The sequence below is a fragment of the Mirounga leonina genome, unplaced genomic scaffold, assembly GCF_011800145.1.
Source record: "Mirounga leonina isolate KUSES-001 unplaced genomic scaffold, KU_Mleo_1.0 Mir_91, whole genome shotgun sequence".
NCBI lineage: Eukaryota > Metazoa > Chordata > Mammalia > Carnivora > Phocidae > Mirounga > Mirounga leonina.
The window spans coordinates 25,329,048-25,342,841 of NW_023270839.1; the positions used below are offsets into that span (position 1 = coordinate 25,329,048).

Below are 13,794 nucleotides of genomic sequence, written 5' to 3' on the forward strand. Positions count from 1 at the left end.
TTTAATTTTATGTTATGTTAGTCACCATACAATACATCATTTGTTTTTGATGTAGTGATCCATGATTCATCGTTTTCATATAACACCCAGTGCTCCATGCAGTACATGCCCTCCTTAATACCCGTCACCAGGCTAACCCATCCCCCAACCCCCCTCCCCTCTAAAACCCTCAGTTTGTTTCTTGGAGTCCATAGTCTCTCATGGTTTGTCTCTCCCTCCAATGTCCCCCCCTTCATTTTTCCCTTCCTTCTCCTAATGTCCTCCATGCTATTCCTTAAGTTCCACAAATAAGTGAAACCGTATGATAATTGACTTTCTCTGCTTGACTGATTTCACTTAGCATAATCTCCTCCAGTCCCATCCATGTTGATGTAAAAGTTGGGTATTCATCCTTTCTGATGGCTGAGTAATATTCCATTGTATATATGGACCACATCTTCTTTATCCATTCATCTGTTGAAGGGCATCTCGGCTCTTTCCAGTTTGGCTATTGCGGACATGGCTGCTATGAACATTGGGGTGCATATGGCCCTTCTTTTCACTACATCTGTGTCTTTGGGGTAAATACCCAGTAGTGTAATTGTTGGGTCATAGGGTAGCTCTATTTTTAATTTTTGGAGGCACCTCCACACTGTTTTCCAAAGTGGCTTTACCAACTTGCATTCCCACTAACAGTGTAAGAGGGTTCCCCTTTCTTTACAACCTCTCCAACATTTGTTGTTTCTTGCCTTGTCAATTTTTGCCATTCTAACTGGTATAAGATGGTATCTCAATGTGATTTTGGTTTGAATTTCCCTGATGGCTAATGATGATGAACATTTTTTCATGTGCCTGTTAGCCATTTGTATTTCTTCTTTGGAGAAAAGAAGCATTAATTTTGTATCCTGCCACATTACTGAATTGCTGTATGAGTTCTAGTAATTTGGGGGTGGAGTCTTTTGGATTTTCCACATAAAGTATCATGTTATCTGCAAAGAGAGAGAGTTTGACTTCTTTGCCAATTTGAATACCTTTTATTTCTTTTTGTTGTCTGATTGCTGTTGCTAGGACTTCTAGTACTACGTTGAACAATAGTGGAGAGAGTGGGCATCCTTGACGTGTTCCTGATCTTAAGGGAAAGGCTCTTATCTTTTCCCCATTGAGGATGATATTCACCGTGGGTTTTTCATAGATGGATTTTATGAACTTGAGGAATGTTCCCTTTATCCCTATACTCTGAAGAGTTTTAATCAGGAAAGGATGCTATATTTTGTCAAATGCTTTTTCTGCATCAATTGAGAGGTTCTTCTCTCTCCTCTTATTAATGTGTTCTATCACATTGATTGATTTTTGAATGTTGAACTACCCTTGCATCCTGGGGATAAATCCCACTTGGTTGTGGTGGATGATCCTTTTAATGTATTGTTGGATCCTATTAGGTAGGATTTTGTTGAGGATTTTTGAATCCATATTCATCAGCGATATCGGACTGAAACTCTCCTTATTGATGGGGTCATTGCCTGGTTTGGGGATTAAGGTAATGCTGGCCTCATACAATGAGTCTGGAAGCTTTCCTTCTGTTTCTGTTTTTGGAAACATCTTCAGGAGAATAGGTATTATTTCTTCTTTGAACGTTTGGTAGAATTCCCCAGGGAATCTATCAGGCCCTGGACTCTTGTGTTTGGGAGGTTTTTGATCACTACTTCAATCTTGTTACTGGTTATTGGCCTATTCAGGTTGTCAATTTCTTCCTCTTTCAGTCTTGGGAGTTTATAGGTTTCGAGGAAGGCCTCCATTTCATCCAGGTTGCTCAGTTTATTGGCATATAGTTGTTGATAATAATTTCTAATAATTGTTTCTATTTCTTTGGTGTTAGTTGTGATCTCTCCCCTTTCAATCATAATTTTATTAATTTGGGTCCTTTCTCTTTTCTTTTGGATAAGTCTGGCCAGTGGTTTATTGATCTTATTAATTCTATCAAAGAACCAGCTTCTAGGTTCGTTGATCTGATCTACCGTGTTTCTGGTTTCTAATTCATTGATGTCTGCTCTAATCTTAATTATTTCTCTTCTAATGCATGGCATAGGCATCATTTGTTGCTTTTTCTCTAGTTCGTTAAGGTATAAAGTTAGTTGGTGAATTCGGATTTTTCTATTTTTTTGAGTGAGGCTTGGATGGCTATGTATTTCCCCTTTAGGACCGCCTTTGCAGTATCCCATAGTTTTTGGACCGATGTGTTTTCATTCTCATTGGTTTCCATGAAATGTTTAAGTTCTTCTTTGATTTCCTGGTTGACCCAAACATTCCTGAGCAGGGTGGTCTTTAGCTTCCAAGTGTTTGAATTTCTGCCAAATTTTTTCTTGTGATTGAGTTCCAGTTTTAAAGCATTATGGTCTGAGAATATGCAGGGAATAATCTCAATCTTTTGGTATCAGCTGAGACCTGATTTGTGACCCAGTATGTGGTCTATTCTGGAGAAAGTTCCATGTGTGCTCGAGAAGAATGAGTATTCTCTTGTTTTAGGGTGGAATGTTCTGTTTATATCTATGAGGTCCATCTGGTCCAATGCATCATTCAAAGCTCTTGTTTCCTTGTTGATTTTCTGCTTAGATGATCTGTCCATTGCTGAGAGTGGAGTATTGAGGTCTCCTACAATTAACGTATTGTTATCAATATGACTCTTTATTTTGGTTAACAGTTGGCTTATGTAGATGGCTGCTCCCATGTTGGGGGCATAGATATTTACAATTGTTAGATCTTCTTGTTGGATAGACCCTTTAAGAATGATATAGTGTCCTTCTGTGTCTCTTATTACAGACTTTAGTTTAAAATCTAATTTGTCTGATATAAGAATTGCTACCCCAGCTTTCTTTTGAGGTCCGTTGGCATGGAAGGTGGATCTCCATCCCTTCACTTTCAGTCTGGATGTATTTAGGTTCAAAATGAGTCTCTTGTAGACAGCATATGGTTGGGTCCTGTCTTTTTATCCAATCTGCAATCCTGTGCCGTTTTATGGGAGCATTTAGGCTGTTCACGTTGAGAGTGATTATTGAAAGATATGAATTTATTGTCATCATCATGTTGCCTGTGAAGTCCATGTTGCCTGTGAAGTCTATAGATTGTCTCTGTAAATTTATTTTCTATATCACTCTTGGGGTCTTTCTCATTTTATAGAACCCCCCTTAATATTTCTTGCAGGACCAGCTTAGTGGTCACATATTCTTTCAGTTTCTGCCGGTCTTGGAAGCTCTGCATCTCTCCATCTGTTCTAAATGACAGCCTTGCCGGATAAAGTATTCTTGGCTGCATGTTCTTCTCATTAGTACCCTGAATATGCCCTTTCTGGCCTGCCTGGCTTGCCAGGTCTCTGTGGATAGGTCTGACGTTATTTTGATGTTCCTCCCTCTGTACGTAAGGAATCTCTTCCCCCTAACTGCCCTTAAGGTGGTTTCCTTGGTTCTAAGATTTGCAAGTTTTACTATTACATGCTGGGGCATTGGCCTGTTTTCCTTGATCTTAGGAGGGTTCTTCTCTGCCTCTAGGACACGAATGTTTGTTTCATTCCCCAGATTAGGGAAGTTCTCAGCTATGATTTGCTCAAATATATCTTCTAGTCCTCTCTATCTCTCCACCCCCTCAGGGATCCTTACTGTTAGACTTTTACAGTCATATTGTATTGGGCTGTGCTACATGGAGATTTAACCTGCCTCACTAATATTGTGTATTTCTTGTCTTGCTACTCGAGAAATTGAATTATAATTGTTTTGTTTGTTCAAATCAATGAGTGTTCAAGAAAAAGATCATTCAAGGCAGTTTTAGGAAATGGATCAATAGCTTTTTGTTGAACAAAGTAAAAAATAATCTTCAGGTTACCGAACCCTGTGGCCAAGAACCATTAAATGAAATGTCATGTATAGACTCAACTAAATTGAATTGCACAAGTAGTTTCTATAAATAGCATAATAAGTCCATTGATAAATGTTTGTTCTCTGGGGAATGAAAGAATGTTTTGCTACTCCTTGAATCCAACACTGAAGTTACTAGCACTATTTTTCCTTCTATTCTTAGGAACACTTTGGTCTTAGCAACCTGACTGGAATGAATTGCTTGGTAGATGGAAACATCCCACCAAGTTCTGGACTCTCCAGCTCCAGTGCTCTGGTTTGTTGTGCTGGCTTGGTGACACTCACAGTGCTGGGAATGAACCTATCCAAGGTAACCAACTTGAATGTGTTAGCCTCACAGAACTCTTTCTAAAGCCATTAGTATCTGAATCTCAAAATTATAACATCTTACTTTGATTAAAAACTCTGTCTTACCTGAAAGGACTCTATACATGGGCAGGCACTGTAACCTAACAAATTAATAAGTCCTGCTTGTGATAAACTGCTATAAAGTATCTGAAACTTTGCAAATAATGAGCAGATCTGTGAATAACTGTATTAAAATGCTCTTATGTTCTTACATTAAGTGTGGAGTTTGAGTGCATGGATATCTTTTTGGATCACCTCACTAACAAGTTCAGTTTAGACCCAAGAAATTGTAGGCCTCATAGTTGGACCTGCTTATTTTCAACCAAAACCTTAAATTAAATATTTGACAGGCACTGGGTAAAAAGGGTAAAGACCAGGCAATAAAGGAACCGAACAGCATATCTGTTTATACCAGCAGGTTAGTCACTGAAATAAACTTTAAAAAAAATATTGCATTACAAAGAGGAAATGCTTATTTAAAGGAAACATAAATCCTACAAAAGGTCAGAAAGCCTCAACTTTACAAGTTCACATAAATCTCTGACTTTGCAGTTCAGAGCAGGTGTGCTCAGCTTTAATTAATGCTTTGGAGTTCTGGTTCAAACAAAATGTTATCATAGGTTCTTTTTTATCCCATGCACATATACTACTACATTTATAGATGGTTTGGGGAGGGCATCAGGCAGATCAAGAGAAAGTCAGCCACATGCTTGGTCTGTCTTCGCCTGTTTAAACTTTCAGTTTGAAAATTTTATATGTAAGAGGAAAAAGAGAAATAAAGGAGAAAGCAAAGGCTCAGAGTCCTCTTTGGCTGTCACGTGTAAGTATACATTGGTTAGCCCTTCGTAAGCTATGGCTTATTTGATGGGAAGGGCAACTTACTTGTTTTTCGTTTATTGGGAAGAAAGAAAGCAAGGGAAAAAAAGTCCATATGTGAAATGTGCTTCCACTGGTACTATGTTTAATGTAATGGTTTATTTGTTTATTCATTTGGTCATCATTTAGCCATTATTTATTTAGTGGCTACTTTGTACCAGGTAATATTCAAAGCATTGGAGCTATAATAGGTCCAGTTTTAACCCTCACAGTGCTTATGATCTGAAAGGGGAACAGAGATAAGTAATAGGCAACTATAATAGAGTGTGATAAGTGGATAAGTAGTGTGCTATGGGAGCACACTAAATGCAGATTTAGAGAGCATGGGACATCTAAGCTGAGACACAAGGATTTGTAGATGTTTGTCAAGAAATAGTGATAGCATGAAAACACTGGCAACATAAATAGGCATGTATCAGTGGAGGGAATCTTATGTGGGAATATCTAGAGTAAGAGTGATCATAGATTGTTGGAGGAACCAAAAGGGGCTTAATTTGGCTGGAGTAATTTGGATGACAGGGTAGGAGACCAGATGCTGGGGCTTGTAAGCCATGTTGAGGAATTTGGGCTTTATCTTGATAGCAGTGTAAAACCATTTCAGGCTTTTAGGAAGAGGATATCATGATCATACCTATATTTTAGAAAGATCTCTTTGGCTCTATTATAAAATCTAGATATGAGGGTAGTAACAGTATTGGTAGTAGGGAAATGATTTGGTCTAGGGAAATGGTGGAGAGAATGGAGAGACCTGGATCATAGAATTAAAGTACATCTCAGACAGAATCAATAAGACTTGGTCATTGGGTATGGGGATGAGGGACAGAGATGAGTCAAGGATTTACCCAGGTCTCTGCCTTGGTGTGATTTGTTGGAATCAGGAATATAGATGAAACTGAAATGTGAGACTACATCAAAATAAAAAGCTTTTGCACAGCAAAGGAAACCATCAACAAAAGAAAAGGGCAACCTACTGAATGGGAAAAAATATTTGCCAATTATTTATCTGCTATGGTGTTAATATCCAAAATATATAAAGAACTCATACAACTCAAAAGCATAAAAACAAACAATATGATTAAAAATGGGCAGAGTGTCTGAATAGACATTTTTCCAGAGAAGACATACAGATGGCCAACAGACACATGAAAGGATGGTCAACATCACTTATCATCAGGAAAATGCAAATCTAAACCACAATGAAATATTACTTCACACCTGTCAGAATGGCTAGTATCAAAAAAATAAGAAATAAGTAGTTGTTGGTGAAGATGTGGAGAAAAGGGAATCCTTGTGCACTGTTGGTGGGAATGTAAATTGGTGCAGCAATTATGAAAAACAGTATGGATGTTCCTCAAAAAATTAAAAATAGAGCTACCATATGCTCCAGTAATTGCATTTTTGGGCTTTTATCTGAAGAAATTGAAAACATTAACTTGAAAAGATATACGCACCCCTATGTACACCGAAGTGTTATTTGCAATAGTAAAGGTACAGAAACAACCTAAGTATCTGTTGATGGATGAATGGATAAAGAAAATGTGGTATGGGGTGCCTGGGTGGCTCAGTTGGTTAAGCGACTGCCTTCGGCTCAGGTCACGATCCTGGAGTCCCAGGATCGAGTCCCACATCGGGCTCCCTGCTCAGCGGGAAGTCTGCCTCTCCCTCTGACCCTCCCCCTTCTCATGTGTTCTCTCTCTCTCAAATAAATAAATAAAATCTTTAAAAAAAAAAAAAAAAGAAAAGAAAATGTGGTATGTATGTACAATGACATATTAGTTAACCATAAAAAAGAATGAAATCTTGCCAATTGCAACAACATGGAGGGAACTTGAGAGCATTGTGCTAAGTGAAATATGTCAGACATGAAAAGACAAATATGTATGATTTCACTTGTGCAATCTAAAAAAATTTTTTTTAATGTTTTATTTTATTGTTCTCTCTTTTAGAGAGGGAGAGAGAGGTGGGAGGAGGGGCAGAGGGAGAGAGAATCTCAAGTAGACTCCATACCCAGTGTGGAGCCTGATGTGAGGTTTGATCTTACAACCCTGAGATCATGACCTGAGCTAAAATCAAGAGTTGGATGCTTAACCGACTGAGCCACCCAGGTGCCCCTAAAATTTTTTTTTAAAACCCAAGCTAATACGTAAGAGAACAAATTAATTGTTGCCAGAGTGGTGGTTGGGGGATGGGTGAAATGGGTAGAGGGAGTCAAAAGGTACAAACTTCCAGTTATAAAATAAATAAATCATGGGATGTAATGTACAGAATGGTAACTATAGTTAACAATACTGCATTGCATATTTGAAAGTTGCTAAGAGAGTAAATCTTAAAGGTTCTCATCACAAGACAATAAAATTCTATAACTATGTATGGTGATGGTTGCTAACTAGACTTATTGTGATGATCATTTCACAATATATACAGATATCAAATCATTATGTTGTATACCTGAAACTAATATAAGTATGTTAGTTATACCTCAATTAAAAATTTGAATAAAAAATAGTAAATATACTTTTATCAGAACTAACTCCACAGCAATTGTGCAAGACTATTGAATCACAGATCTGTACCTCTGAAACAAATAATACATTATATGTTAAAAAAAAAAAAAAGAAGAAGATAGCAGGAGGGGAAGAATGAAGGGGGGAAATCGGAGGGGGAGATGAACCATGAGAGACTATGGACTCTGAAAAACAAACTGAGGGTTCTAGAGGGGTGGGGGGGGAAGGATGGGTTAGCCTGGTGATGGGTATTGAGGAGGGCACGTTCTGCATGTTGCACTGGGTGTTATGCACAAACAATGAATCATGGAACACTACATCAGAAACTAATGATGTAATGTATGGTGATTAACATAACATTAAAAAAAACCCAACTGACTCCATTGCCGAAAGGGAACAATATGTATATCCTAGCTTTCCCTGTTAGTCTAAGTTGCACTGACAATGCTTATATTTCATAGGGGCTTAGCATCATTATTTAGGAGAGTTTCTTTGCTGTAGTGAGATAGAATCTTAATTGAAAGGAAGCCTGATTTGCTCAGAGTCTTTATAGTTAAGTGCCTATTGTTGACATAGAATGCAAGAATTCAATGTACTTTAGAGAAGAGCTAGTTCAAAAATTTTTTAAAACTGATAATCAGTGTCCAATAAGAAACAAATGGCACACAGGTATAAATGAAGACAGTTTAATAAAGAGACTATTTACAGAGATGCAAGTAGGGTCAGGGGAACCAACTAGGAAGAGTTCCCTTGTGAAACCAGAAGCTATCATACTTTAGGAGCTATGACTGTAGAGTAATGTTGCCAGAGATGCAATGAGGCAGTGAAAGAGGGAAGTGGGTAGGAATGGCAGTGAGTGGGAATGGGCAAGGGGAGTTGTCCATAGAGGTCAGTCTTCTGGGGTACAGAGAAGTGTGAGAATGGAGGGGCAGAAAGGCAAACAGAGAATAACCAGCCTATCTGATAAGAAAGATAAGTCCCACAAGAGATCGGTGACTAATCTCTCCCAATTGATGAATAATTCCCTTCCAGTTAATATGTACATCCAGTAGTCCTTGTTAAATTGCAGATATTAATTACTGCAAATGAGATATGGTAAGTAGATACAGAATTTGTTAACTTATTAATAAATGAAATGTTATATATCTGAAACCACTAAAACAAGATGGCTAGTCACCCAGAAATTCTGGAAGACCGAAATTATAAATGAGAAGGAAACTGGCAGAAGAGAATATGGTGTAATAAAAAGACCTATGAAATAGAAAAGGCTAGAGACTTCTGGTTTCAAGATGCCAGAACAAAGAACATATCTACTTTTTCTTTCCCCAACCCTCACTTGTTTTTCTTTTCTCAAAAAAACCATCCCCAAACAATAGGGAAAGCAAGAAAATGGAGGCATAGGTTTCATCTTTGGTAAATCAAGGAGACATAAATAACCTGAAACGACAAGATACAAAGATGGAAAATAGGTGGAAGGATGGTGCATGACTTAGCAGAGTAAAGAAAGGTCAGAGCCAAGTGCTGTGGAAGGAAGTACAGATGGAAGGCAAGTTGATTCACAGCTGTCTGGAAAGGCTTAGGAATTAGAGGCACCCAGTACCATAGAAAGTAGGGTGACATGGTGAGTGGGAATCTATTTGAAAGCTTTTATGAGGAGAAGATAGACCTTCAGAGCCTACTCTTAACCCCCTAAGCAAGGAGACCATTTCCCCCCACTTTTGCAGGAATCTCTGGAGAAACAATCAGAGATAGTCTGGCAACACTGAGCACTGAGAAAGGCAGGATGAGAATAGAATTGAAAACTGGGGGATTAAAGGACATTCTACATCTGAACAGTGAAATTCCCAACTCCCTTCCTGTTCTCAGCTCTAGTATACGGGCAGCCTTACCATTCCACATCCCACTAGGAATACGGGAAGATCCTTCTCAGAAGAAATGGAACCATCCTGGAGACCTATAGATATTGACATTTGGTGACTTTCTCCCACAAAAATTCTCCAGCTACTCTATGACCCGATTACAGGCCCACTTACAAATAACCTTTCTAGTGATTCACTCTTAAATACGATAGGGTATCAAAAGATAATCAGACTTTGGAAGAAAGCCTCCAACATGAAGCACACAAACAACCAAAGAAACAAAAATTAAAAAAGGTACTCAGAGAAAACAGAGACAATTCTTTGAAGAATGCTTCAAAGAAGCCATGATATCCTCAGAGAGATAAAAATAAAATGTTGAAGAAAGAACAGAGTTTCGTTTTTTGAAAAGGACCAAACAATAAGAGCTTTTGAATATTAAAAATATGATAGCTAAAACAGAAGTTTCAGTAAAAGGATTGGAAGAACTCTCTGATAAAGTAGGGAAAAAAAGAGAGGGACAATAAGAGAGAGAAATATAGGAAAATTTGTAGATCAGTTCCAGAAATTCTGTATCCAGCTAGTAAGGAGAAAAAGAGAAAAGAATCATTAGAAAACTATATTTAAAAAAAATAATATTTCTCTAAAGTGAAAAATGAATTTTCAAATTGAAAGGTGCTCATTGGGTGTTCAGCATAATAAATGAAAATAAACAATTTTTTGTTTTAATTTTTAAATTTTTTTTTACAAATTAAAACAATAAAGAGAAAAAACAAATCAAAGTACATCATCTGGGAACCTTGAAACTTGAATGTTAATAGAAAACACACTAACGGCTGATTGAGAAAAGAGGAGAGAAGAGAAAAGAAGGGAATGAAAATTTATCAAAAATAGTTTTGGAAGATAGAAGGCAACAGAGTAATATAATGAATTATAATCTTTTGAGTTATAATCTTCAAAATATAAATGAATTCTAGCTTAGAATAAATGAATTGATCAAGTATAAAGATAGAATAAAACATTCTCAGACATGCAGCATAAAAGTCTATAGAAGGTAATCCACCAAAACTAGGGAATAAACCAAGAAAGATGACATGGGAACTAGGAAATGGTAAATCCAATACAGGAGAGAGGAGTTGGGTATTTATAGAACATTGGTTAAGGGAAAACCCAACATAACACCCATGACACCCAGAAACGCTTAGGGAACAGTACAGATTAGAACCAGAAGAGGGAGGGAAAAAATGGAATTGATAAATATTATCAGGAAAACAATAACAACAACAACATCAAGTGGTAAATCTGACATGTTTGACCATATGGAAAAATGGATTGAGAATGATTTTACAGAGTTATTGTAGGGAATAGGAAGGCTTAGCTGGACATGCAAATACAACTAAGCAAATGAGGAAATTAGGCAATTATTAAATATAGGAAAAACAAAAAAATGTTCCAGAAAGGAAATCAATAATTTTTCATGACTTGGCTCATAACACTAGCCTCAATTATAAATACACTGAATACTGATTTAACCAAAAATTTTGGCATAAATTTTTATGGAGGAGCCATTTTAACAGAGACTAAGGAGTGAGCACAAAAGGGAGGTAGGGAAAGGAGAGTCTAAGAGAGCTAAAATCCTTACTGACCCTAATATGAAGGCTGTAGATAAAGTTTAAAATGGAATAATGAGGAGATAGCATTTTACTCAGCTTTTTTGATAATTTAAAGCAAGAGCTAAGAGTGGAAAGTGTTTGACTCTGGGCATGCTGCATTGGGGATGGGGATGTGAGCAGGAGAGTTATGGACTGCTTTTGTTTTAAGCCTTGTAGCTCCTTTGATTTTTTAGGTTATGTGCATATATCCCTTCTGCAAAAGTAAAAATTAACTGAGAATAAAGAAAAAGATGGTGAGAAGGGGTGAAAGGAATGAAAAGGTAAGGTGGGGGGGAGAACTGGAGGGTGGACATGAAGATGCAGGAAGGGATTCAAGGCATCATAGTTAGAGATTAAGAACAGATGAGCTGTTGGGGCAAGACCAAATCAGAACAGCTGAGGGAGAAGCTTGCTGATGGGTTTTGGGTGAAAGGATCCAAGAAAATACAGGCAACTTCCACTTAACATGAGTCCATTCCAAAACTCAGTTGTTCTGCAAAAAATCATAGGCCTAATTCTTATTATTTTAAATAGGAGAAATTATAATGCATTACTCCTCAACTCAGAACCTCTACCTAATTTCCTACAATGTTACAAAAACACAGTAAAAATTCCTCTATGTAAGTAACACAGAAATACAATGAAAAATAGGTAAAACAATATTCTAGAACATGAAACAATTAATTTGGTTGTTAAGAAGCAGTTACTTTACACAAAATAAGTTCTTTGAATAATTAAAATAGACTACATTTTGAAAACAAAAAACAAAACAAAACAAAACGAAAAAACAAGCAGTTACTTTACTTAGTAGTACATTGTATGTCTTCTCCGAGGACACCTGGTAACCCAGTATTCTGTACACTTATTTTGTTAACAATGTTGTTTTTAAGCTTAAGGGTGTAAAAAAAAAAATATATATATACACACACACACACACACACACACACACACACACACATATATATTACATAAACACCTTTCAGAAAGTGTTGTATTGAAAGATATATATAGTCTATGAAGTTTGAGTATCAAAAGCCAAGTGTTCTATCAGGAAAATGTGAGGCGGTGAGACATTCTGTAAAGTATGCCTGTACTTTTTTAGCTCAGGATTCAAGTTTCTCTAGACTTGTGTTCAGATTCTGTCTTTCTTGAATTGTCCTTGGAGGCCAAGAGTGAAAGACCAAGTTCCTTTTAAGGATCTTAGATTAGAGATAGGGGGCTGGCTCGGGAAACAGGTTGCAACTCTGGAGGCTAGCCTTGGATAGTATGGTGTGTTAGGTAGACTTCTACCCACAAATTCTTCCCTCTGCTGGGGTGGGATGGGGTGGGGTGTAGACTCTGAATTCAGGAGATGCTGGACTGAGTAAGTGATGTTCAGAAGACCCACTCTGGAAGAATGAGGGGTATAATAGAAGAATATAGGGCTGAACTACATCCTCATGTTAAAATCTAAGGAGGAGAAACCCCCTAAGTCTGTGGTTGATGAGGGCTGAAATGATCAGCAGGGAGCTATGGGGTTGGAGGGCATTCTATGCACAGTTATCTTTTGGCATTTGTCAAAAATACAATTCATGTGATGTAACCTGGAATATGGATTGGGCATAAAACTTTCCCTTGAGAGTTGCTGTCCACTGAGGAAACTGGAGAAGCTCATGGTTAGGCATCAAGAATCTTGTTTGTTATTGGGAAGCTTGGAATGTAACAGGAATAACACTGGATTTATGAGGGTGGGCTTCCCAGAGAAGATAGGCTTTTCATCCACAGTATAAACTTCCTATCCAAAGTCTTAGAAATAGCATTCGGTGACATTTACTGAACACCTACCAAGTGCCAGGCATTGTTCTAGGAACCAGGGATACAGCTGTGAATAAAGTCGGTGAAGCCCCTGCTTTCACGGGACTTACGTGCTGGTGTATGTGGTGATAGTAGGAGATAATGAATAACTAAATAAATACAGAATATCAGCCAGGGCTATGAAGAAAAATAGGCTGTAGTGAGGGGAAGTTGCTATTTTAGGTGAGGAGTCAAAAGTCCTTTTTAAGGAGGAGCCATTTTAACAGAGACTAAGGAGTAAGCATAAAAGGGAAGCAGAAGGAACAGCACATGCAAAAGCCCTAAAGCTAAAGCATGTTCATCATGTCCTAGGAATAGCAGAGGCCAGGGTGGGGCAGTGTGGTGAGAGGGCAGGGTGGTGGGAGGTAAGCTGAAGAGTGCTGCCCAGAGGCCACATTACCACATTGTGTAGAGTCTTCTTTGGATTTCATTCCAAGTATAATAGAAGGCCTTTGGAGGGCTGTGAGCTGAGGTGTCAAGATGTGATTCATGTTGCTTTGAGTTTCTTGCAGTTGGAAGTAGTATGCTGTACCTTATGCTGACCAGGGAGAAAATAATCTGTAAGATAAACAAAAAGAAAAGAAAAGAAATGGTCAATGCCCTTATGGAACTTAAATGCACATAGTGGGGTACTAACAGAAGACTTATTAATTGAGCATTTAGCTCATACAAGGTATGAGGTATTTTATGTGTAAATGGAGAACAGGGTTATAAGAATGGCTACTTGGTGTCGTTAAATGGGGAAGTTTTCAAATAAGTGGTAAGTTCTAAAAAAGCAAGGGGAGGCTGTGTCTTGACACAGTACTGGGAGGGGCCTGGGGCATTTCAAGCAGAGTGAACC

At 37.8% G+C, this 13,794-nt stretch overlaps 1 protein-coding gene across 4 annotated transcripts in view; it reads left to right on the top strand.

Moving 5' to 3' along the window:
• GALK2 (galactokinase 2) overlaps positions 1-13,794 on the top strand; it is a 113,835-nt gene that overhangs the window by 32,235 nt on the left and 67,806 nt on the right. For all 4 annotated transcript variants that reach the window (XM_034994673.1, XM_034994675.1, XM_034994676.1 and 1 more), the window contains exon 5: positions 4,048-4,194. In XM_034994673.1, coding sequence (XP_034850564.1) covers positions 4,048-4,194 — 147 coding nt within the window. The remainder of the gene's footprint in view (positions 1-4,047; positions 4,195-13,794) is intronic.